Here is a 23,411-nt window from a genome sequence, read left to right on the forward strand (position 1 = left end):
ATCCTCAATGATTTCCACAAATTTATAATTTTTTAGATACGGCTTTATTTTAATACATCAAAATGATTTTCAGTCCATTAAGACTGCTGCTTAGTTCTAACACTCCTGAACTTCCAGTTGTGGAGTCCATTCTTTTTTTTTCTTTTTTGGAATTTATATTATAATGTGCACTCATTCATAATTTTAAACTACTTCTTTGGACCTTGAGGTACATTATTCTTGATTCATCTCTAGATAGAGTGAACTTTGCCTTTAAATAATTTCTGTTTCATTTCCTACATATCCTTTGGATAATGTTATGAGGAATCTTTTAAAATGCAAATATACACATAGAAATATATAAAAAGCAGCACATATACCACCTACAGATATCTGACAAAGGAAAAGCTGGCTACAAACTCATAACTTGCTCTAGAAATTTTTTAGCAAAGGGCAAAAGATATATGATCTAAAAAGAAACCACTGTATCTCAGAGTTGTCATTTTATATGATTTGTAAATTGTGTATTTATATGATTTTTCTATTGTTTTTTTTCTCACTAAATTATAATTCTATATCTCAGGTTGGATTCTCAGGGAACAAACTCTGAGAAGGAAAGAGTAGGCAGCAGGTTTCTTAGAGAATGTCGTGGAGATCACCATTCATGGAAAGACTGTGAAGAAACAGAGATTTGGTAGAGGTGTACCTGGGCTGAGATAGTGTCAAAAAATTCTCAGCTGACCCCAAGGACAACTCTTAAGCTGATTGGTCCTTCTGAGTTGTCATAAATTGGAGCCCAGGGTCAGGACTTTGTTGCCCAGGGATTGCACGAGAGCTTCCCAAGGAAGGGAGTGTGGCCTAGGGTCTGGGTTCAGATGGGTGAATTAAATGGATATATGATATGAACCGTCACCCCAATTAAATGGCATTCATTTTTTCCATTTCCTAGAAGGTAATATTTTTTTTTTTTATTTACTATCCTGATATAGAGAAGGAGTCAATTTTCTGAAGTTTCTACTTGGCCTTTATCACTATGATATCTCTTAACCCCACAGGCCAAGAATATTTATTGTAATGAAACACTCAGAAACTGAGTGTGTCTGTGGATATGTTGTGAGCTGGTCTTGGGCAGAGCCCTTAATCTAATTTGGCCTGATTGTTAACTCAGACATCAAAATATTGAGTATTTCCTTTTCACCCACCTATGGTTACCTGAGTAGTGGCTAAAGGTCCCTCTGGAGGACAGGGGAATCATCATTGCGCACACTTGTGGTATTATGAGATCTTTTCACCTATAGGCCTGGATTCTCCTTTAGTTAATGGCTCTGAGTCCAACAACTGGCTCAGGTCTGGAAATTGGGCAAAAGAAAATGATACTTTTTTGGGAGGTGACTGCTCTTGGTTTCCTGTCCTCCATTTTGATTTATTTTAATTATATAGCTTGACCAGGACCCTTGCTAACTGACCATTTACTTTACATTTTCTATTGACTATCTCCACATCTTTATGGCAGGCATGCTGGACTCACCAATTATTATAGTTCTATCCACCTGGCTGGGTTTCTGAGAGGGGGAGTGGTGATAGATCCTGAGGACTACAGGTGTTGTCTTTTTTTTTTTTTTTTAAAGAGAGAGTGAGAGAGGAGAGAGAGAGAGAGAATTTTTAATATTTATTTTTTTGAGAGAGAGAGAATTTTTAATATTTATTTTTTTGAGAGAGAGAGAATTTTTAATATTTATTTTTTAGTTCTCGGTGGACACAACATCTTTGTTGGTATGTGGTGCTGAGGATCGAACCCGGGCCGCACGCATGCCAGGCGAGCGCGCTACCGCTTGAGCCACATCCCCAGCCCCCTACAGGTGTTGTCTTGAGAGAGAGATTGTTTCACTGTCTTTAAGCAAAGTAGGGGGCACATGAGCCCTCCTTAGAGTAGACGGGGGGGGGGCACTTCTGTAGTCTCACTAGCTTCAGGAAACCAGAAGATTCAAGATTTTCAGGTTTAGGGCTGTGGTTGTAGCTCAATGGTAGAGCACTTGCCTCACAAGTGTAAGGCACTGAGGTACTGGGTTCAATCCTCAACACCACAAACAAAACGAAGGTATTAAAAAAAAGATTTTCAGGTTCATCAACTTAAATGGTTCCTCCTGTGTCAAAGTTCCATTTTTATCAAGCAGGGCCCTTACCTTACCATATCAGACCTGCTGAAGTTGCGTTTTACCTTCTTGGTACTTCTACTAGTCTCACAATTTAGCACTGGGTCTGGTCCCAGCTTTCTCTCCACTGGCTTCAAGAACAGAGATTCTCATTATATGCTACCATGGAGGTTTTCACGCTTGCTCCTACCTGCCCATAAATCACTTTTGTTCAACTTTTTCCAAAGTATCAGTTAAGCTTAACAGCAGTCCATTGGTTCCACTGTCCTTTGCTACCAGTTCTCTCTGGATTTCTCAACCACCTGTGTAAACCAGTACATGCCCTTCTGCTGGCATGCCATCCCAGTTCACTACTGGTGAAGGTTTTAACTACACTGTCACAGTATGCTAGGGGTTATGTGTTCTATCTACCACCAGTCAGGGGGTCTCATCCTGTAAATCAGAAGAGAGAACGGGGTATAAAATTCCAAGGAAGAATCCTTCCCTCCCCTCCTTCCTTCATATTTTGGATTGGATGATTTGTTTATTTGTCTTTATTAGTTTTACTTTCAACTTTTTTTCTTTTTAGATATACATGACAGTAGAGTGTATTTTGACACATTATACATACATGGAGTATAACATCCTAATTAGGATAGTTGTAAAACCATACATGATATGGAGTCTCACTGGTCCTATATTCATACGAGAACTTAGGAAAGTTTGTGTCTGATTCATTCTACTGTCTTTCCTATTCCTATCCCCTTTCCCTTCCCTTTATTCCCCTTTGTCTAATACAATGAACTTCTATTCTTTCCTCCCCTGCCCCTTTTTGTATGTTAGCATCCACATATCAGAAAGGACATTTGGCCTTTGTTTTTTTTTTTTTTTTGGACTGGTTTGTTTCACTTAGCATGATAGTCTCCAGTTCCATCTATTTACTGGCAAATGTCATAATTTCATTCTTCCTTATGGTGAGTAATATTACATTATGTATATATACCACATTTTCTTTATCAATAAATCTGTTGAAGGGCACGTAGGTTGGTTCCATAGCTTAGCTATTGTGAATTCAGCTGCTATAAACATTGAGGTGGCTGTGTCACTGTAATATACTGATTTTAAGTCCTTTGGGTATATATCAATGAGTGAGATAACTGAGTCAAATGGTGGTTCCATTCCAAGTTTTCTGAGTAATCTCTGTACTGCTTTCCAGAGTGGTTGTACAAATTTGCAGCCTCACGGGCAATGTATGAATGTACCTGTTCCCCATCATCCTCACAAACATTTATTGTTATTTGTATTCTTGATAGTTGTCATTCTGACTGAAGTGAGATGGAATCTCAGTTTGGTTTTAATTTGCATTTTTCTAACTCCTAGAGATGTTGAACACTTTTCATATATTTATTGACTGATTGTATATGTTCTTCTGTGAAGTGCCTGTTCAGTTCCTTTGCCCACTTATTGATTGGGTTATTTGGGAGCTTTTTTGGTGTCAAGTTTTTTGAGTTCTTTGTATAACCTGGAGATTAATGCTCTGAGGTGCATGTGGCAAAGATTTTTTTTCCCATTCTATAGGCTGTTTATGTTCTTGATAGTTTCCTTTGTTGTGAAGATGCTTTTTAGTTTGATACCATCCCATTTGTTGATTCTTGATTTTACTTTTTGTGCTCTCAGCTTTGTTGATGACTTCTGTTCCTATGCCAACATGATGGAGAGTTGGACCTCCATTTTCTTCTAATATGATCTCTGGTCTAATGCCTAGGTCCTTGATCCAGTTTTTTTTAAAATTTTTTATTAGCATGCCTTTGTTTATTTTTGTGCAGTGCTAATGATTGAACCAGTGCCTCATGTGTGCCAGGCAAGCACTCTGACACTGAGCTATAGCCCTAGCCCAGGTGAGATATAGGGGTTAAATTTCATTCTACTACATATGGATTTCCAGTTTTCCCAGCAGCATTTGTTGAAGAGGCTATCTTTTCTCCAATGTATGTTTATGGCACCTTTGTCTAATATGTGATAACTGTATATATGTGGATTTGTCTCTGTGTCTTCTGTTCCACTGGTCTTCATGTCTGTTTTGGGCCAAGACCATGCTTCTGTAGTATAAAGTCTGGTATTTTGTTACAATAGCTCTGCAGTATAATTTCAGGCCTCTTGCTTCACATAAAAATCTGCTTTCTTGCAGAACTTCTGCTCCCAAGTTTTGTTGCCTGAGAAGCCAACTTTAAGATGGATGTTAGTGCAGAGATTAGTGATTGATATCTGTGCAGAGAAAGGAAGCTCCATTGGGCAGAGGGAGAACATAGGCAAGGTTGCATCTTAAAGGCAGTCTCAGCTGACCTTAATGGAAACTCTGAAGCCAGGATGGGCTTTTGGATTGTCCAAATATGGGGCCATGGGACTAGTCTTCAAAGGCAGGCTGCCCCAGAAATGAGAGTGCCCTCATGAGGTGGCTCTCTCCAGTTAAGGAAATTATAAAGAGATTTGGCAATTGAGGTCTGTCTGCCAGCAGCACTCCCACAAGCAAGGGAACTAAATTTTCTAACATGGAGAATCTGAATGGCATATCACAGTATGCCCTGTGAGCAGGGGAGTGGATGCAAGGTGGGTAAACATTGTATCTCTAAATACTGTGATAGTGTCGGGCACATTGGTGCTCAATAAGTAATATTAGTATTAAAAACACATTGGGTTATTGCTGTTTATATATTACTAATTCACTGGTTTCTCACTGAATGGAGGCCTATCATAGGTCAGAACTAATGCTATAAGGATGACAGTAGCAGAATTACCTGCTTAGCCTCTTCAGGAAACTCATTTAAGAGGTACAACCAGCCAGGCACAGTAACACATGCCTGTAATCCTAGCAGCTTGGGAAGCTTAGGCAGGAGTAATATGAGTTCAAACCCAGCCTCAGTAACTTAGCGAGATCCTGTCTCTAAATAAAAACATAAGGGTTGGGGATGTGGTTTGGTGGTTAAGAGCCCCTGGGTTCAATCCCTGGTACCAAAAAAAAAAAAAAAAAAAAAAAAAAAACAATTAAAGAGACCTAAAAGAGAAGTTAACAAAATGGTATTTAAAGACTACCTAATAGTCCTAGAAAGTCTAGTTGCCCTGACAGAGGGGACATTTGAGTAGTATCTAAGAACATGTTTTCTCTGCAGACAGAAGCAAAGAAATAAAGGCAGCAGGAAGAGCTTGGCTTCTGAGCACTCACCTTATCAATATATTTGAACTGTGGACAATAAAATTATATTATTCTTTCCCACACTTGGGCCTCATCCAAGAATCTTCTTCCATTGCCTTATGAAATCTTCACCCAATTTATCCTCTTCAAAGTTAATATTTCACTACACAGAACATACTGTTATCTCTAGAGATTCCAGAGCATTCACAAAAACCCAAGATTAGTCCAATCTTAAAAGCTCACAAGATCCTGTTTTATGCCTAAACTTTGCCACCAGTCTTTAACTCATTCCTTAACCTCACCAAAAAAGCACCTAAGTTTCCATAATGTAATTGATATATATGTACCTTGTAATGTGAAACTATGTTGAGTACTCTTTAGAACTTCAAATAAGTTACATGTACTGGTTTTCTTTTGTAATGTAGTTTCATTATTCTTAAAGGGTTCCAATCAGGTATGATTCTTTTCCAAAATCCTGCTCTATCTTATCTGTTGTTGGATTAACACTTGAGATAGTCAAAACTTCCTGTCATCATTCATAGCTTGCTTTCTCTATCGACATGGCTCTCCTGAGCTCTGGACACAGGGTCACAAGACTTCCTTCTCATTTACAAAGCTTGTACTAGCTGGCACTGACAGATGAGACTTAAGGTGTCACAGATGGTATATGAAAATATGGAGGGTAAAATAAAAATTTGTGAGACTTACCTTCTATTAATCACTCATTGTTTTGTTTCAAATATTCTTATAATGGAACTGAATGAACTGGAAAGGTTCTGGGGTTGTCTGGTAACGCCATTAATGATTTTTAACTACTACTTCATCTAAGAATGGTATGTCAAAGCAAAATACAATGTTGCATATGCTTACAGAAAATAAGGAAGTGATTTATCACATATATATTTTGCTTAGGCTACAGGTTCTTTTACCTTTGACTTTTTTGAGTTATATAAATAATAAACTATCCATATTAAAATATTATTTATAAGACTGGGCCAAAGTCAAGTCAGTAGCTCTTTAATAAAATGAGCAGAACCTTATTATAACAACAGCTCTTTATTACATGGTTTCAAACACACAGGAGACCAATCATGTTCCCTGAAATTTAACAATCACATTCAGTAAAAGTCTGTTAATGCCATCTCTCAACATCTAAACCTAAAGGGCTTCCTTCAAATTCCCATTATGAAGCCTTGCGCAAAAAAAAAAAAAAGAGGTTGTTTAAGCACCAGTAAGACTGTTGCTAGCAGTAGTTTTATTTCTTTTTCTTCTTCATCATCATCAAACATGCAGCTTCTTCCTCCCATTTGCCTGGCCCTGCTCTGCTTCGTGGTACAAAGTTTATAAAGACAATATACCAATACAAAGTTGAAGCCATTAAAAAGAGCTTAGTAATAACTACCAGGAGATAATTAAATCTGGAGTGTTGATGGAATCTGAAGAGATGTGGAAACAACACACAAACTCAAACAATACAGTAGAAGTTTTACTGGGGAAGGAGTGACGGAAACTTTTTATGTGCTACTGAAGGACTTTCTAAGCTGCCCTAAGTTTACTTTCTTTCTGCTATTATCTTTAAATACTGCAAAGCATTGTGGGCGGCATCACTCTGTGCATTGCCACAGGAGATGCCGGAGCCATGACAGACTGTGATAGGACTGGTTGACAGTTCGGCGAGACACTGATACTGCCCATTTGCACTCAGTTCTTCTGTAATGACACAAGCAAACATGATGATTAGTGCCAACTGTAGAAAGCAAATCCTTTATAAAAACCACCTTTTTTTTTTTTTTTTGGTCTTTCTCACCCATGATACACTATTTCATTCATTCATCATTTCTGTCATGCTTGTATAAACAAAAAACATAGAATGAGTCAGGTGCAATGGTACACGCCTGTAATCCCCGAAACTCAGGAGGCTGAGGCAGGAGGATCACAAGTTCAAGGCCAGGTTGGGGAACTCAAAATTAAATAAAAAAGGCTGGGGATGTAGCTCAGTGGGAGAGCACTTGGGTTTAATCCCCAGCTTCACAAAAGAAATGGTTGTTCAGTCATAGCAGTTCTCAAACATACTGCTTCAAACCATCTGACAGAACTTCAAAGAAACACAGGTGTTTAGGACTCAATGCTAGCCCATTCTATCAGAAGCATGGGGTTGGGGCTGGAGGTGGCTGGCTCCTGCATTTCAAGTAGCTCCCAAGGCAACTCTAATGTGACTAGTTGAATGTGGCTTAGAAAGCACTAGACTAATAAGCAACTTTCTTAAGAGAGAAAGAACCATTTGTTAGAGGACTAAAGAGGCTGTTTCCCATTGGAAGTCATTTTCAGTAGGCATTTCCAACAAGAAACGACCTGGTTCAGGAAAAGACCTCTCTTATGCCTTCCTATTCTTAGGGTTTAAGTCTGTGCAATCTCAGTTATGGTGTTTTAAAAACAACACTTAAACCCAGGAAATGCACATTCTTCTCATTCTTCTGAAGATGGTAAAATGAGGCAAGAGTTCTTAAGAAGTAAATTTATGACTTATTCAAAGTGGTCATGATTAAATGTTTCTATTTTAGCTAGTCAATTGAGTGAAGAGACTTTTTTTTTTAGTTCTACTATCTTTTTAAATTTAAGGAAAATTCACATAAAACCAATCGTTTTAAAATAAACAATTTAGTGGCATTCAGCAGATTTATAGTGATGTCCAAGTAGCCCCTCTAGCCAGTTTCAAAACATCTTCATCACCCCAAGAGGATATCCTGAACTTCTTAAACTGTTACTCTCCATCCCCTCTTCCCCAATCCTAGCAACCAACCATCTGTGTTTAATGTCTATGGATTACCCTTCTGTGGGCAGTTAATATAAACAGAATCATAGAATATGTACAGCCTTTTGTTTCTGGCTTCTTTCACTCAGCATGTTTTTCACTATCTTCTATGTTGTAGCACATATTAGAACTTCATTCCCTTTTACAGCTGAATAATATTCTATTGAATGGATATTCCACATTTGTTCATCCATTCATTTGTTGGTGGACATTTGGACCATTGCCACTTTTGGCTCTTGCAAATAGTGCTTCTGGGAATATGTGTGTACTGGTTATTTGTTTGAATACCGGTTTTCAATTCTTGTGGGTTATGTAGCTAGTTGTGAAACTGCTGGCAATTAATTTAAGGAACTAAGAAATTTTCCCATGGTGGCTAAATTATTTTACATTCCATCAACAATGTATGAGATTCCAATCTCTTCATCATCAGACACTTGCTATTTTCCATTGTTTTGACTATATAGTGTGCAGTGGTACCACACAGTAGTTTTGACTTGCAATTCCCAGTTGAGTAATGATGTTGAACATCTTTTCATAGGTTTGTTGGTCATTTATCTATTTTCTTTGAAGATAGCTGCCTAAAAGTTAGCCAAAAGCTTGTTTTATATATATATATATATATATATATATATATATATATATATATATATATATATATACACACACACACACACACACTTTTTTTTAATGTGGTGCTGAGGATCAAACCCAGCACCTCACATGTGCTAGGCGAGTGCTCTACAGCTGAGCCACAACCCCAGCCCCTTGTTCTATATTTATAAGAATGATTTAGTTCTTAAAATTCATAAGAGTTTCAAAGGAATTAATTCACGATCCAAAATATCCATCTCAAATTTCCTTCTTTTCAGAGATTCTGTATCTTCCATAGTTAACTCTATTCGTGACATAGCTCATTTATCTCTGTATCTCAAACTCTCAACAAACTACAAACATCAATAAATATTTGCTAAATGAATGGATTCCCATCAGCCATCTCTCCTGACCATCTTTCTTCATTAATTTTCCAGGTTCTGCATCATTCTTGGCTTATCAAGATACTGTATGACTCATCATTTAATTCCAAAGTAGCAGAGAATATCAAAAGTTCTCTCATCCCCTGACCACTCTAATTTTCCAGTACTAGTATCTCTGACAGCTGAGTTCCCACATCTCACTGAGAGTGGAGTAGGGATATCAAATTCTTCACTTGTTATGCTGATATTAAATCAAGATACCAAATGTGTGACACACACATACACACAACTAGCTTTACAAATTGAATTAAAATAAAATCTTCACTGACTTGCTTTCTCATTTGTCCATATTTGCTATATAAAAGACCACAAATTAAGGAAAATACAATAGATGATAGCTGGGATGGAATAAAGTTACAAATTGACTTTTTTCCATTTACCGCCGAGAAATGGCACTCAGTGATTAAGTGGACACATGGTTTGGCCCACACAGACTTGATACTTGTACTACAAATGGGAGTGCTTTTTAATTGCCAAATGCCCAACAGACCTAGTACAACATCCAGTAAATATGCTGGAACTCTTTCCCTAATTTTCTTTTCGTTTCTTATTTTTCTTTTAATCTTTTATTTTTTGGTATGAGGGACTGAACCCAGGAGCACTTAACCACTAAGCCACATCCCCAGGCCTTTTTATTTTTCATTATGAGACAAGAGTCTCACTAAGTTGCTTATGGCTTACTAAGTTGCTGAGGCTGGCTCTGAATTTGTGATCCTCCTGCCTCAGCCTCCTGAGCCAATGGGATTACAGGTATGCACCATTATGTCTGAACCTCTTTCCCTAATCTTATTCTACTACTGGCTAGTTATGTGGTCTTGGGTCAGTTTCTCAACCTTTCTCTGCCTTACTTTCTTCACTCATAAGTAAGAATAATAGAATTCACTTCAGAGTTAGTTTGAGGATTCATTAATTGATACATGTCCTTAGTACAGGGCTGGCACACAGTTAAACTATAATTTTCAGCTATTGACATTTATTATGGAAACTGTATGTTAGCTATTATTACTATCCACAAGAATCAAGACATCTCAATTATATATAAAACTGGTCTGGCAATTATATATAGTTAGAATCCTTGACCAATGAAATAACAAATTATAACAGAAATTTTTGTTTTTCAAACACATTTTAAAAAGAAATGCATCTTGGGATAAGCCAAAGAAAGAAATCATACCTATATCCAAATACGTTATGTTAAAACCTTGTTCCTTGGCAATTTCACTAAGCAGCTGGATGTAATCTGTATTAGGAATACTAAGGAGGCTTCTTTTCAGTAAGTTGATCTTTTCACCAGGAGAATTCCTCAAGGAATGCCAAGTGCATCCTAAAGAATTTCCTACTACATTAGTCTGAAAAATAGAGATGAAGATTTATAGTCTTAAAGACTGTCTTTTAACACCAGTATCAGTATACTTACAAATACTCACATTTAATACTTCAGAAAGCATATTTAAATGGGTACTATGTGGTTATCTTTCCAGTTTAAACTAGACAATGCTAACATGCACATCCGTTTAACAAATACCATGAAATGAAAAATAAAAAACAACACTAAATAAATAAAATACACTGTTAAGTATTTAAAAATGCTTTTGTTTGTCAATATTGGAGTTGGAAGTTGTTGAGACCTTTAATGAATTATTTTTCTGATTCTCTTTTGACCAAAATGGTGCGCCTTTTATCTAAGAGGTGACTTTGGAGAAATAGAGGGGGCCCCCAGCACATCAGGGAAACAAAACCACACAAAAATATTTTTTGTATGTAGAGCAAAGGTTTCCTCTTTCTCCTTGAAGGTTTTCTGAAACCACAGTCTAGATCAGATACCTTCTTCCACGTTCCCTGACTGCCCTCTGTAAGGACCCATCTGTAACATTCTTCCCTGTTTAGTAAGCTATAAACTCCTTAGTGGCAGAGATTGTTCATTCACTGTAGCCCAGTACTGGGCACAGACCTTGGCATACAATCGGAGCACACTAAACGATTGTTGAGTGGTAAGTGAATGGACCAACAAAAAATGGAAAAGTGCTGTTGCTTTGAAGGCAAAAATAGCACCACTGGCCTATCACTTTATTCATTCGTTCTTCAGTAATTTTTGGTATTGAGAATCAAACCCAGAGTATCACAAATGCTATGTATGTACTCTACCACAGAGGTACAACCCCAGCTGGGGCTGTCATGTTTAGATCCTATCCTATTATTCTGAATTGACTGTGTCTCTCAAGTCCTCTTACTTGGTTACCTCATGTGACTCTGGCTCACATATAGAAAGCAGCTAATATTGGCATGGTGTGCAAATGAAAGATGAAAAGATTTTTAAAAATTGCAACAACTGAAGTATCAATCCAACAAGAAATCAAGGAAATCTTCCTAAAGCAAGAAAATCTTAATCAAATTAACATCTTAACTGTTTGCTTAATACTCACTAGAGAAATGTGGTTCTCTGGAGAAATATTACTAAATTTGGCAAGAAATTTCTCAGCAGCATTTCTCTTGGCTTGTTTCTTTGATGCCCCCTTTCCTATATAAAGAAAAAAAGATGGTAGATTTAGAAAGGAATTCAGTGTCCACAGAGGATGATTGAATGTACAAGGGATTATGTTTTTCATCTTCTAGGCTATTTTCTTACTCACTTGACATTTTGTTTATTGTTTTTGTTCACTGTAAAATACACACACACGCGTGCGCGCGCGCGTAAATATATATACTTATTACCCCTCTTTTTTTCAGTGCTGGGGATTATACTCAGGGCCTCATGCATGCTAGGCAAGTGCTCTAATACTGAGCTACACCCCTAGCCCTCAAATGACTATTAATTCTTTACATTTTTGAAAGTAGTTCTTTTCTTTAACCGTTTTTCTTTAATAATTATACTTTCTGATTTTCTTTAATAATTATTCTTCCCTTTGCTTAACTTTAATGAACAGTATTTGGTTTAATTGTGACCAATTTATTTACCAAAATATATTTGAATTATGATCCCTCTCTCAATGTCCATTATCTATTCACAATCTTCTATACTAACAAATGTAGAATTTCCTTAATATGAATAAGAAGGGAATAAAAAATGATGGACTTGAAAGAAAGATACCTTAAATAGCTACTTTCATACTCTGCTTTGTAAATTAAAAATCTGAAGCCCAGGGAGATGAAGTAATTTGCTTCATTTTGAAAATAAAGGACTACTTCAGGAACCCAAAGGAGAGGCACTGCTTCTGGCTTAGTGGCTTCTGCAGTGGCCACATCACCTCTCAAGGCGGACGGTGCCTGTTACTTGAAACTAATATCTAGCTAAGGTAAAAGTCTACTTTCAGTCATTTTGAAAATAACAAAAACATGCTGGAGTAATAAAGAAGAATTCTCACTAGTACTTAATTAAGTGGCTGCTATTCCTCATAGTTTATGTCTTTCACAACTTTGAAGTTACTATAATTCCAGGGCTGGGGACGTGGCTCAAGCGGTAGCGCGCTCGCCTGGCATGCGTGCGGCCCGGGTTCGATCCTCAGCACCACATACCAACAAAGATGTTGTGTCCGCCGAGAACTAAAAAAAATATAAATATTAAAAATTCTCTCTCTCTCTCTCCTCTCTCACTCTCTCTTTAAAAAAAAAAAAAAAAAGAAGTTACTATAATTCCAAAAGACAATTCCTATTTATTTTTTATCTTATTTCATTTTTTGGGCCATCTATTCTCTTATTAATCACCTCTTTCTCAAATGTAATCTTCTCTAGTCCTACTTTCTAGAATATCTGTTGAAACTTTAAGATATTTACTATTGTTTTTCCTCCCAGATGAATTATTTAAATCACTAATACATAGATGAAGATTATTTAAGGTATGGAGCCAATAATACATCTTTCCATTAACAACTTATGATTTTTAAAAACATCAAATTAAGAAACATGAGTATTCTTCTTCCTTTTTTATTGGAGGTACTGGGGATTGAACCCAGGGCTACTTTACCCCTGAGTTACCCCTTCAGCCCTCTGTATTTTTTGGAACAGAGCCTCACTAAGTTGCTGAGGATGGCCTTGAACCCTCATTTCTCCTGCCTTCTGAGTTGCTGGGATTACAGATGTGCATGGCCAAATATTTATATTTAAGTTCTACCTTAGAAAGTTAGAGATAGTAGTATAGGATTTTATCAATTTTTCTCCCCACAGACATTTTTGAGAAGATATAACAACAGAGATTTCTATGGTCATCCATCATCTGAAAATATTGCAAATGTCTTAAATGGTAAGAAACAAGTACCAGTTTCCATAAATGACTCTAGCCTGCAAATTGTGGTATATTCTCTCTTATGAGCAGGTCCTCCTTCCTGGGAAAGAGTATATTCAGGAAGTCTCCAGCCATGATGAATAGCCAATTCCTATAAAATTGAAATGAGGCTTTAATAGTAATTTCAACTGTGCAATGGCTTAATCACACAAATTTTATTTCTTCTTGATTTCAATCTCATTTCTAGTCATATATTTGAAAGGAAGGAAAGACCCTATATGTCCCATAAACATTCCCATCTTTTACATCTTTATATTACAATATCAAAATGGAAGCAGTTTTGTCCTATGAATGGCATTCTTCTTTTAAGCAATAGTAAGCTGATATCAGAGAAAGATTGGCTACCAGTGACCTCTTTGGGAACATCAGAGGAGACACCTACAGGTCTCCCTGCCCTCGGTTCTTAAAGCCTCTCCCCTCCTAGCTACGGGCTTCTGGACCTGCAGCTGCTAACTGCTGCATTTGATCAGGGGCTCACGAGGAGCAGAGACAGAAACTGGGATGAGGTTACATGTGAAGAAAACAATAGAAAAACTTACAGAGCAGAAAAACGAGACCAAAGGATTGGTTAGGTAATGGAGACAAAAATAGTTCTAACAGAGCACACGGATAATCTGCAAAAAGAATATTCTGTTTGCAGAAATTTAAAGATAAACATATGTGTGTGCATGTGTGTATGTGTGTAAATATAATTTTGTTAGAATAATCAAATAAATTAATTACATCTCTTTTCTTATACAGCCTTAGAAATACAAGTAATTTGTCTGACCCTCACCTAACCTCTCCCAATTCAGATTGTAAATTCCTTGATGGTAGGGTGCATCTTGAATTAGGTTACCCAATTTTGACTCTTTATAAAGTCTTCTGTCTCAAAAGAAGTAGAAAGAGGTTTGTCATAAAGATGAGAAGAAATGTTCTTAAAGTATAATATTCTCTACCCATGTGCAATGAGGTCCTGTTATTTCAAATGAGAATTTCACAAACCAAAGGCAAATACTGCATATGGAAGAAAATCCACAACTTAAATAAACGGGAAAATAATTCTAAGTTAGCTGCATAAAATAAGTTGGAAAACAAAATATTTTACCATCTTATCATGAAAATATAAAATGGCTTATCTTAAGCACTGTAATACCACCAATTAATTTTATCTTTTATCAATAGACAAAAAGGTAAGTATGGAAAAAATATACAACTTACCTGTAATGAACCAATAGGATTAAGCTGGTTCTTTGGTTGCTTGGAAGGGTCAGGCATTAAAGGGTCAGGAACTGCAAAGCTAAACATATTTTTGAATGTTATTCAATAAAATAATTTCCTCAAATTACTTACTAAAAAAGAAAAATTTTTCTACTTAACTCTCTACCCTGAAGCTCTTGCATTATATCTACATGTGATGCGCTTCTTTTCAACAATTTCTATAGAAATCTGAACTCTATATCTATCTGTACATATCAAATGTCACTTCCTCTAAGAAGCCTAGCCTTTTACCCAATGGATCATATTCTCTCACTCCTTTGAACCATTATAACATTTGGTTTGACATTTTATTCTTTATTTTTTTAAGTACTGAGGATCAAACCTAGGGACATTCTATCAATGGGATACATCCCTTTCTCTCTTTTTGAGATGGGTCTTACTAAGTTGTTTGGGCTGGCCTTAAACTTAAGATTCTCCTGCCTCAGCATCTCAAGTCACTGGAATTACAGGTGTCACCACTATGCCAAGCTTGGTATGACTGTTTCTTAAGAAAACTGACCTAAATTATACAGCCTTAGAAATACAAGTAATTTGTCTGACCCTCACCAAACCTCTCCCAATTCAGATTGTAAACTCCTTGATGGTAGGGTGCATTATTTACCTACATAAGCTTCATAGTGCTTTATACATAATAGGTGCTTGATAAAAATATATTCAAAGTACACTATTATGACTACACAAGATATAATAAGAATATTAGCCAGGAAATTTAGCCTGGCACTATGGATAACACAGATCATCAATATAATTGTGGAAGAGAGACCTATTATTCCATCATGTGCTCAGTGCTAAGATAATCCTGTTAAGAGTTCTATATATCCTGCATAAAATAGATGGTCTACATAAATCTGGTTTAACAATGTAGAGATTATGATTAAGGAAAAAGAACAATCTTTTCTAGGCAGTTTGAAATTACTAGTTACTCAGAAGATCAATGCCTAATGCAGAAGAAGCTGCATTCCAAGGTTACTTCCACCTAAGCAATAGAAGAATCATTTCTTCCATGACAAGTGAGGTTTAACTATTGCACTTCCTCAAGTTTCTTTACCAAATGCCAGAATTTCAAGCTTTACATAGGCTGATTAGATATAAGTATTCACTTACAATGCTGCATGCCGAAGCTACCCAAATAATTGTGATCGAGAAGTGAAAAAGTCTCTGTATTAAATCAGGCCACTTTAGGCCTGATTACAGCTTAGTAATTCCCATTTTATCTGTCAAGAAGCACAAATATATAGTAAAGTTTGTTAGCCTTTTTTGCTGACAAAGTGAAGTTCCTATATGCAGAAAGGATACTCCATACACTCATTTCTACCAATGTGCTCAACATGTTGGGTTGACCTTTGGGCTGCACAGAAATAGCACAGCCATCATCAGTGGAGGCAGAACTCAAAATCTGCTATGCCATTTGGCATGTCTTGAAAGCTAGCATAAATCAATTGTAAGGTATGATCCCAGAGAAGCAAGTATCATCTTGTGAGATCCAAGGCTTGTCTGGGTTAAGTGCTTGTCTAGAGGGTTGCTATGTCACTGGTTAGTTCTAAATTACCCAAAAAGTTTAGAATGACCTAGGAAAAGGGAAGAGTATTGCATGAGAACCTAAATACAGACTTAATCCTAAAGACTTGCTATGGCTTTAGGAAAAAAAACCCGATTTCAAGTTCCACAGATCTTTGCAGTTAGTTATGCGCAGATTATACCAGACTAAACTCTAAGCATCTTCTTTATTTTTGGATACTGGGGGCTGAACCCAGGGACAAATTGAAACTATACTTTCAGAATTCTTTAAATAATTATTGAATATTATCCATTTACCAAAAATTCATAAGAATCTACTTAGATTGTTGACATACAGATAACTATTATCACTGGGAAGCAAATTGAGTGGACAAAGTTATTACCCAGAAGAACTATTTACTGTTGCCTAAATCATTTTTATGTACTAAACATTTGTGTATATTTTGCAATTTGGGACAATTTATGTCAAAGACCAGATGTTTCTGTTTTAAGCTGAGTTTTATAATTCAGAGGAAGAAAACACAGGTAGAATCAGGGGCTACAAATCAAAAAGAAATGTAAATCAATGAAAGATTACTAGTAATTAGTATATCACAGTAACTTCTTTATTTTTTTATATTTTGGTACCAGGGTTAAAACCTAGGGGTGCTTAACCATTGAGCCATATCCCCAACCCTTTTTATTTTGAAACAGGGTCTTGTCTTACTAAGTTTCTTAGAGCCTCACTAAGTTGCTGAGGCTAGCCTTGAACTTGTAATCCTCTTGCCTCAACCACCAAGTTGCTGGGATTATAGGTGTGAGCCACCACATCCAGCTTGCACTTCTAGCATTTCTGAGTTCATGTGTAAGAAGAATTTAAGGCATACTATGTTCCATGGTGTGCCTAACAGAAACCAAACGATAATATTTTATTATACATGAGATGCTTTAAGATTCACCTAAAACAGAAAAAAAAAATTCAATTTGGAAAAACATGGCAAGGATATCCCAGTTCACATTCTCTTGTATTTGGTATACAGTCTATAATAAAAGGAAATCTCTACCTCCTTCTTTCCAATGAGAATTCCCTAAGGAATATTTTTATTTCCATCTCACACCTTGTTTTTCTTCAGTGTAGAAATAATCAAAGTCTTAGTACAGAATATTAACAGTTGCCAGAGATATTATGGTTTCCGACTGCTGCACGCCATCTAAAAAAACAACAAAGTAAAGCCTAATTCATGAGAGGCTGCAGTTAATTGGTAACTGCTGGGCTTAATTGGATAGAATTATCTTCATGGGTGATAGGTTTTCACAAAGAAATAGAATTTTCGAGCTCGGATACTGTTCACTCCGCTGCTTTGGGGAGCATGTTCACATTTTTAATCTTACCTCAGCCATGATCATTTTGAGCTGCAGAATACAAAGAAATTTAGCTCACCAAATACTTGCATTGGCTTTCAGAATGTGGATGGCCGCCTCTGCAGCTCGGTGTTTTGCCAGCTTCTTACTTGTACCTTCACCTGAATTAAAATGTAAAAAGATAGTCTTTGTGAAAATGTGTGCCTTACAGAGATGTTTTCATACTACAAAACAAAGTCACTACAGGTTTTTCATATATGCAGTTAGTACTGAAAACATACAATACATGCAATTATACACTGAAATAAACTATTCACTGTGTGAAACTGACACATGAACAAAATCACAATCTAAAAAGTTCTATGTATTTAAATCTATGCATCCCTATGTAAAAAACTTTACTCTTTCTATATTATATATTTATTACACAAATGGTAATGATGTAGACCATGTCACACCTCCAGAAGAAATGCAACTTAGCATTTCACTCTTCCCTTATTCCTGGGCAGGAAGTTCTTCTGAAGCAAGAAATTTCCTTTACAGAAGAAACCTACAGAACTTTTGGACAGTGAAATGTGCACAATTTTATTTTGACAGCCTGTTCCTATTCTGGATCAAACCCCTATGCTAGGCTAAGCAGTAATAGGTGACAGCTTATGCCTTATGTCTTCTACACAATCTGTATCTTTTGCCTTGTAGATAAGGGAGGTTACGGATAAGACTGATATTTGAATTCAGCAAGCAGTTGCATCTGGTAAAGAGTGAATTCAATCATTTTTTTCCTTCTGAGTTCAAACCCTCAATGTTAGGAAATAAGACTGAAGTATGACCCTCTAATGTCAGAGGACACAAAAACCATACTCTTTTATCTAATAACATAGACATTAGGGACATAGCACAGAACTGAAGAGATTCCCTGACCTCTATGGCTGACAGCCCAGTGTGGGATTTTGTCTGCTAATAGGTTTCTGAAACATGTTACACCAAGCCTAAGAGTGAGCTCTAGGAAACCACACAAAAGTAGCAGTAGCATTGTTCTTCTTGATTCAGAACAGCTTTATGGAGAAAGAGAACTAAATGCACACTTGAAAGATGAGGAAAGTCTAGTAAAGGAGAGAGAACTAGGAGATTAGGAAGAGCATTCTTGGTAGAGGAAAGGCACCTGCAAAGGCTCAAAGGCAAAAGAAAGCAGTATTCTCAAGGCCGTAAGTGTTGCATATGGCTAATGTGTAAGAGCTCAAGGGGAGCAATTTTGAGATAAAAGGCTGGAGAACTTGGGGGCTGGGGAATGAGTTTTATATGTATATCCATAAACATACACATACACACACAGATATTATATATACTTGTGCTATTCAAACCTTAACATGTATAATAATTGACAAGGAATTTTGTTAAAACATACTCTGACCCCATACATCTGGGATGTGCCTTATATTCTGCATTTCCATCAAGTACCCAAATGATATAAATCCTGCTGTTGACTACATCTCAAGAAGGTAAGAAGTCACGTTAAAATTTTTGTATTTATCCAGAAGGTGATGGGGAAACCACTTAATGGATGTTAAGAGAAGGAGGACAAATTTGAGTACTAGGAAAAGAACATTTGTAGAGAATGGGCATTACACAGGAAGAAGATAAAAGAAGGGCTAGGTTTGTGGCTCAGTGATGGAATGCTTGTTTAGCACATGTGAGCACTGGGTTCACTCCTCAGTACTACATAAAAGTAAATAAAACAAAGCTTAAAAAAAAGTCTATCAAAAAATTTAAAAAGAAAAAAAGAGCAGTTATAACACAGAAGCTATAAACCAAAAAAAAGAGATGACAGTGGTCTGGATGGTAGCAATAGGAAGAAGAGAGAAAGAGACTCAATAGCTATTTAGTAGAGAGATTTTAATAACATACTGGATAAGAGAGGAGAGGAGTAAAAGATATCAAGAATACAAACCCTGGGGCTGGGGCTGTAGCTCAGTGGTAGAACGCTTGCCTTGCAGATGTGAGGCCCTGGGTTCGATCCTCAGCACCACATAAAAATAAATAAACAAATAAAGATATTGTGTCCATCTACAACTAAAATAAAAAAAAAAATAAAGAATACAAATCCTGAATTTCTACTGAGCGACTGTGTGACTATGCTGCCTTTTCAGAGAAAAGGAGTGCAAAAAAATGGGCTTAAGGGGAAAGATACATTCAGTTTGAGACAATGAGTCTGAGAGGCCTTTGTATCATCCAAACAAAGTTCCCCAGCAAGCACACAAGTTGATACACTGTTCTGCAAATGGGACTGGAGGAAAGATATTTCTTTATTATTAGCCTTTATCTGGTATTTGAAACCATGGAGGCAGATTAGCTAGCACAGGAAGACAGGGTAGTGGGAGAAGAGGTCCAAGGGATAATAATAGAAACAGGTGTTTTGTTTTGTTTTAATATTTTTCAGTTGTGGATGGACACATATCTTTATTTTATTTAATTTTTTATGTGATGCTGAGGATTGAACCTAGTGCCTCACACAGGCCAAGCAAGCAAGTGCTCTTCCACTGAGCCACAAATCCAGCCCTAGAAACAAGTAATCATTCCCTGGCCTAAAGCACACTGGGGTGGGAGGGACTACTTCTTTTTAAACTTCCACTGGATATTTAAAAATAGAACAACTTAAATAATAATGCAATGTTGACACTATGGCTCATATGAGGAACATTGCAGCCACACTTCTTATTCACCTGTCTCACATAGAAAAAAAGCTTCATATTTTTGTTAAAGTAGCTTCGATGAAAATAGGAGTCCAAATTTCCAGGGACACATACAAATGATGTCTTCAGATTATCAGATGATATAATTTCAGTCTTCCTACTAATGCTTTTCTTGGCATTTTTCCAAATTAAATTTAGTATTATTTTTTTGTTTGCAATTAAATAGGTATATGAGAAAAATAATGTCCATATTTACAAATGGGCATGCATCTGAATTTTGAAACTTCACTGCTGTGTGACTCAGAGCATGTTATTTATAATCTCTCTGAACCTGTTTCTTCATGTATAAAAAGGAGATACTATCTTATACAAAATACTTGTACAGTTTCAGGAACCAGAAGCTACTAAGTAATACAATGAATGGGAGTCTTTCTACATTCCTTTGTTTTGCCTTTTTTTTTTTGTTTGTTTTTTTTTGTGGACATAATTAAGAGTGATACAAGAGATCCAAAGTTCCAAATAATTCTATAAAGACAGAAGGGAAACTCAGACAACTCTGGGGTCATGCCTCCCTGTATCTGCTATAATTTATAAAACTATGAAACTTGATAGTACCTACTGACCCAGCTATGAGGGCTCCAAGAACCCTTCCGGTTTCTTTTTAATTCTTGGAGGAACCTTGGGAGGATCCTATAGTGTGTGAAGAGCCTTGTAGGATGCCTGGATAACTTTTTATTATCTGAGCATCCTTGTATCTGGAGAAGAGAAAATTAGAATCAGATGAAGTTGAAAAGCTCTTAACAACCTAATATATGAGGTCTCCGTTTTAAAACCTGCCCCTCATAGCTGTCTCTGGCAAAAGGGGCACTTTTCCCAATTGAAAAGCAACATCAAGTCTGGACTGCCAACCAGCAGGGTCAAGGGGTTAACTGTGCATACAGACCTGTGCAGGTTATGTCCCCAACGGTTACTCTGAAGGTGAAAGTTGGCACGTGTATCTGCACATCGGATCTTTCACATTCATAAACCGGGATGTTCTTGGTCTTCATGCCATATTCGTGTAATACCTGAATCGGTGTTTTCCCTGGCTTAGCTGTTATCATCTTCCCCAAACTGCAAAAACCAGAAAAAGGTGTGCTTTGCATGTCAAAGCAAACAGGGAAGCAGAAGCATACACAGGGCCAATTTTGACTGCTATCAATGGTGACCGGGGAATTACTGTAGCTTCCTGGCAGCCAGGACCAAAGCTGGCAAGGCCTGTGCGCACCTGTCTCCCAGCTCTGCTGCGGCAGTCACCCAGCAGGGGATAGCAGGGTGAAGGAGGGACGTCTTTATAGACAGAATTCGAATGCGGACAGAAAGGTGTTCTCAGGGGCACACGGCTACATACTCTCAAGACCAAGTCCACCAACCCAGTCCGCGCGTGTCACCTCTTGCCACCCCGTCTCCCCCGCGCGCCGCCAAGAGCCACAAAAGGGGCGGGGCGCGGCCACAGACCCCGGCGGCCCGGCCTAGACCCCAGCCAGTCGCCGCCAAGAGGGCGGGGCAGAGCACCACGGTGTGTGTGTGTGGGGGGGGGGCGACAGGAAGGGGCTTTACCCAGAATGCCGCCGGGGCCGGCTCCCCGCCCCCTCCTCTGCTGCCCACCACTCTCGGCCCTGCGGCCCCTACTGCCCGGGCTCGAACCTGAAGGTCCCGCTGTCCTCGCGCTCCAGTGGCGGAGCCTCCGCGCGACGTCTGCTTTGAGACATGGCAAGAAGGGACGGCTAGGCGGAGCGAGAAAGAGCGGTGCGGAACGGCGTCCTCGCTTCCCGCGTCGGCCGGTCCCCGAGCGGAGCTCTCCAGCACTACAGCCTCCCCGTCTCCTTGCTGCAGGCGTCCCTCTTGCGAAAGGAACTGGCGGGGCGGGGTGAAGGGAGGAAGGGCGGGGACTCGGCGTTATGGCGCCGGCCACACCCCCTCGCTGCCGGACCTCAGGCCCTGCTACTAGCCAGGCCCCGCCCCTCTCCCGGCTCTTCCCAGCGCCGGCTCTTCCCAGCTTGGCCTGCACCCCCTTCGGCTCCCAAGACTTCACGGTGCTGGCCCCTCCCCTCTCCAGGCCCCGCCCCCTCTGTCATACCCCAGCTTTTCCCAGTTCCCGCCTGCGCTCCACTTAAGCTCCTGTGGCATCCTGGTCGGTCATTTGTTTGCCGCTGTCACTGCGCCTGGAGCTTGAGTTTTGGGGCCTTAGGAGGTGGTTTGCCACCCGGAAAGAATGCTTATTCCTGTGGGCTCAGGGTTAGCGAGGCCAGAAGTCCAGTGTGTTTGAGGGGTGGGGAGGACAATCTGGGGACAGGTTCACTTTAAGAAAGATTTGAAAATGCTAATGCAAAATTGCTAGGGAACCTCTGAGAACCTGGCGATGAACTTGAGACCCTTGATTTATGGGCTCCTGAGAGCTCCTGAAAGCTGAGCAGCCTTTTCCAGCTTCTGCGTCCTCTGGGGCTTCTGGAGACCCTTCTCTCCTGCTGGGCGGGCTCCTTTGTCTTGGAGGCAAGTTGGACACCGGGTCAGCAGAGCCCAGCAAGGCTTGTTAGGTGTAAAGGAAGGCCTTTCTGTAGGCCAGGTTCCAGTTTTGTTGGTTGTAATGGCGTTGGTGGATGCGCTACCTTTTGTGGGGATCAGACTGCGACATTAGTTGTGTCGTCTCTCTAAATGTTTGCTTTCCACGTGCAGAAATGGTTCCCTGTGCTTACAAGGTGTTCTGGAAGATGGTTTTGCACAATGATGTTTTCACAATGGACATTATTATTTTTAAAAAAAATTTATAGTTGTAGATGGACAACGTGTCTTTTATTTCTTTATGTGGTGCTAAGGGTTGAACCAATGCTTTTGGAAGATGATTTTGCACAATACTGTTTTCACAAAGGACATTATTATTTTAAATTTTTTTCCCCTAGTTTTGGATGAACAGCATGCCTTTATATCTTTATGTAATGCTAAAGATCTAACCCAGTGCCTCACACATGCTGGGCAAGTGCTTTGCCACTGAGCTACAGCCCCAGCCCCCAGAAAGGACATTCGTTACTAAAAGTACATTTTGGGTTGCATTGACCCCTGAACACTGAAAAGCGAGTGAAAAAAAAAATACCAAGAATCTAATCAAATTAATTTCCATTATTTGAGGTTTGAATTAA

At 38.4% G+C, this 23,411-nt stretch overlaps 1 protein-coding gene across 2 annotated transcripts; it reads right to left on the bottom strand.

The window, feature by feature from the left end:
- Positions 1-6,297: 6,297 nt before the first annotated feature.
- On the bottom strand, positions 6,298-22,251 carry Prkra (protein activator of interferon induced protein kinase EIF2AK2). Of its 2 annotated transcripts, none has more exons than XM_026392033.2 (8): positions 21,922-22,251; positions 21,179-21,348; positions 17,625-17,706; positions 14,627-14,705; positions 13,400-13,517; positions 11,571-11,665; positions 10,322-10,496; positions 6,298-7,011 (listed from the first exon to the last, which is right to left on the bottom strand). In XM_026392033.2, exons 1-8 carry the CDS (start codon positions 21,984-21,986, stop codon positions 6,854-6,856), a joined length of 942 nt encoding a protein of 313 aa, XP_026247818.1. In that variant the 5' UTR covers positions 21,987-22,251; the 3' UTR covers positions 6,298-6,853. The 2 variants fall into 2 exon arrangements, with proteins under 2 accessions (XP_026247818.1, XP_077655112.1); XM_077798986.1 differs by lacking the exons at positions 21,179-21,348; positions 21,922-22,251 and adding exons at positions 19,494-19,561; positions 20,851-20,959.
- Between the last annotated feature and the right edge of the window lie 1,160 nt (positions 22,252-23,411).

This window comes from Urocitellus parryii, chromosome 1 (genome assembly GCF_045843805.1).
Source record: "Urocitellus parryii isolate mUroPar1 chromosome 1, mUroPar1.hap1, whole genome shotgun sequence".
NCBI lineage: Eukaryota > Metazoa > Chordata > Mammalia > Rodentia > Sciuridae > Urocitellus > Urocitellus parryii.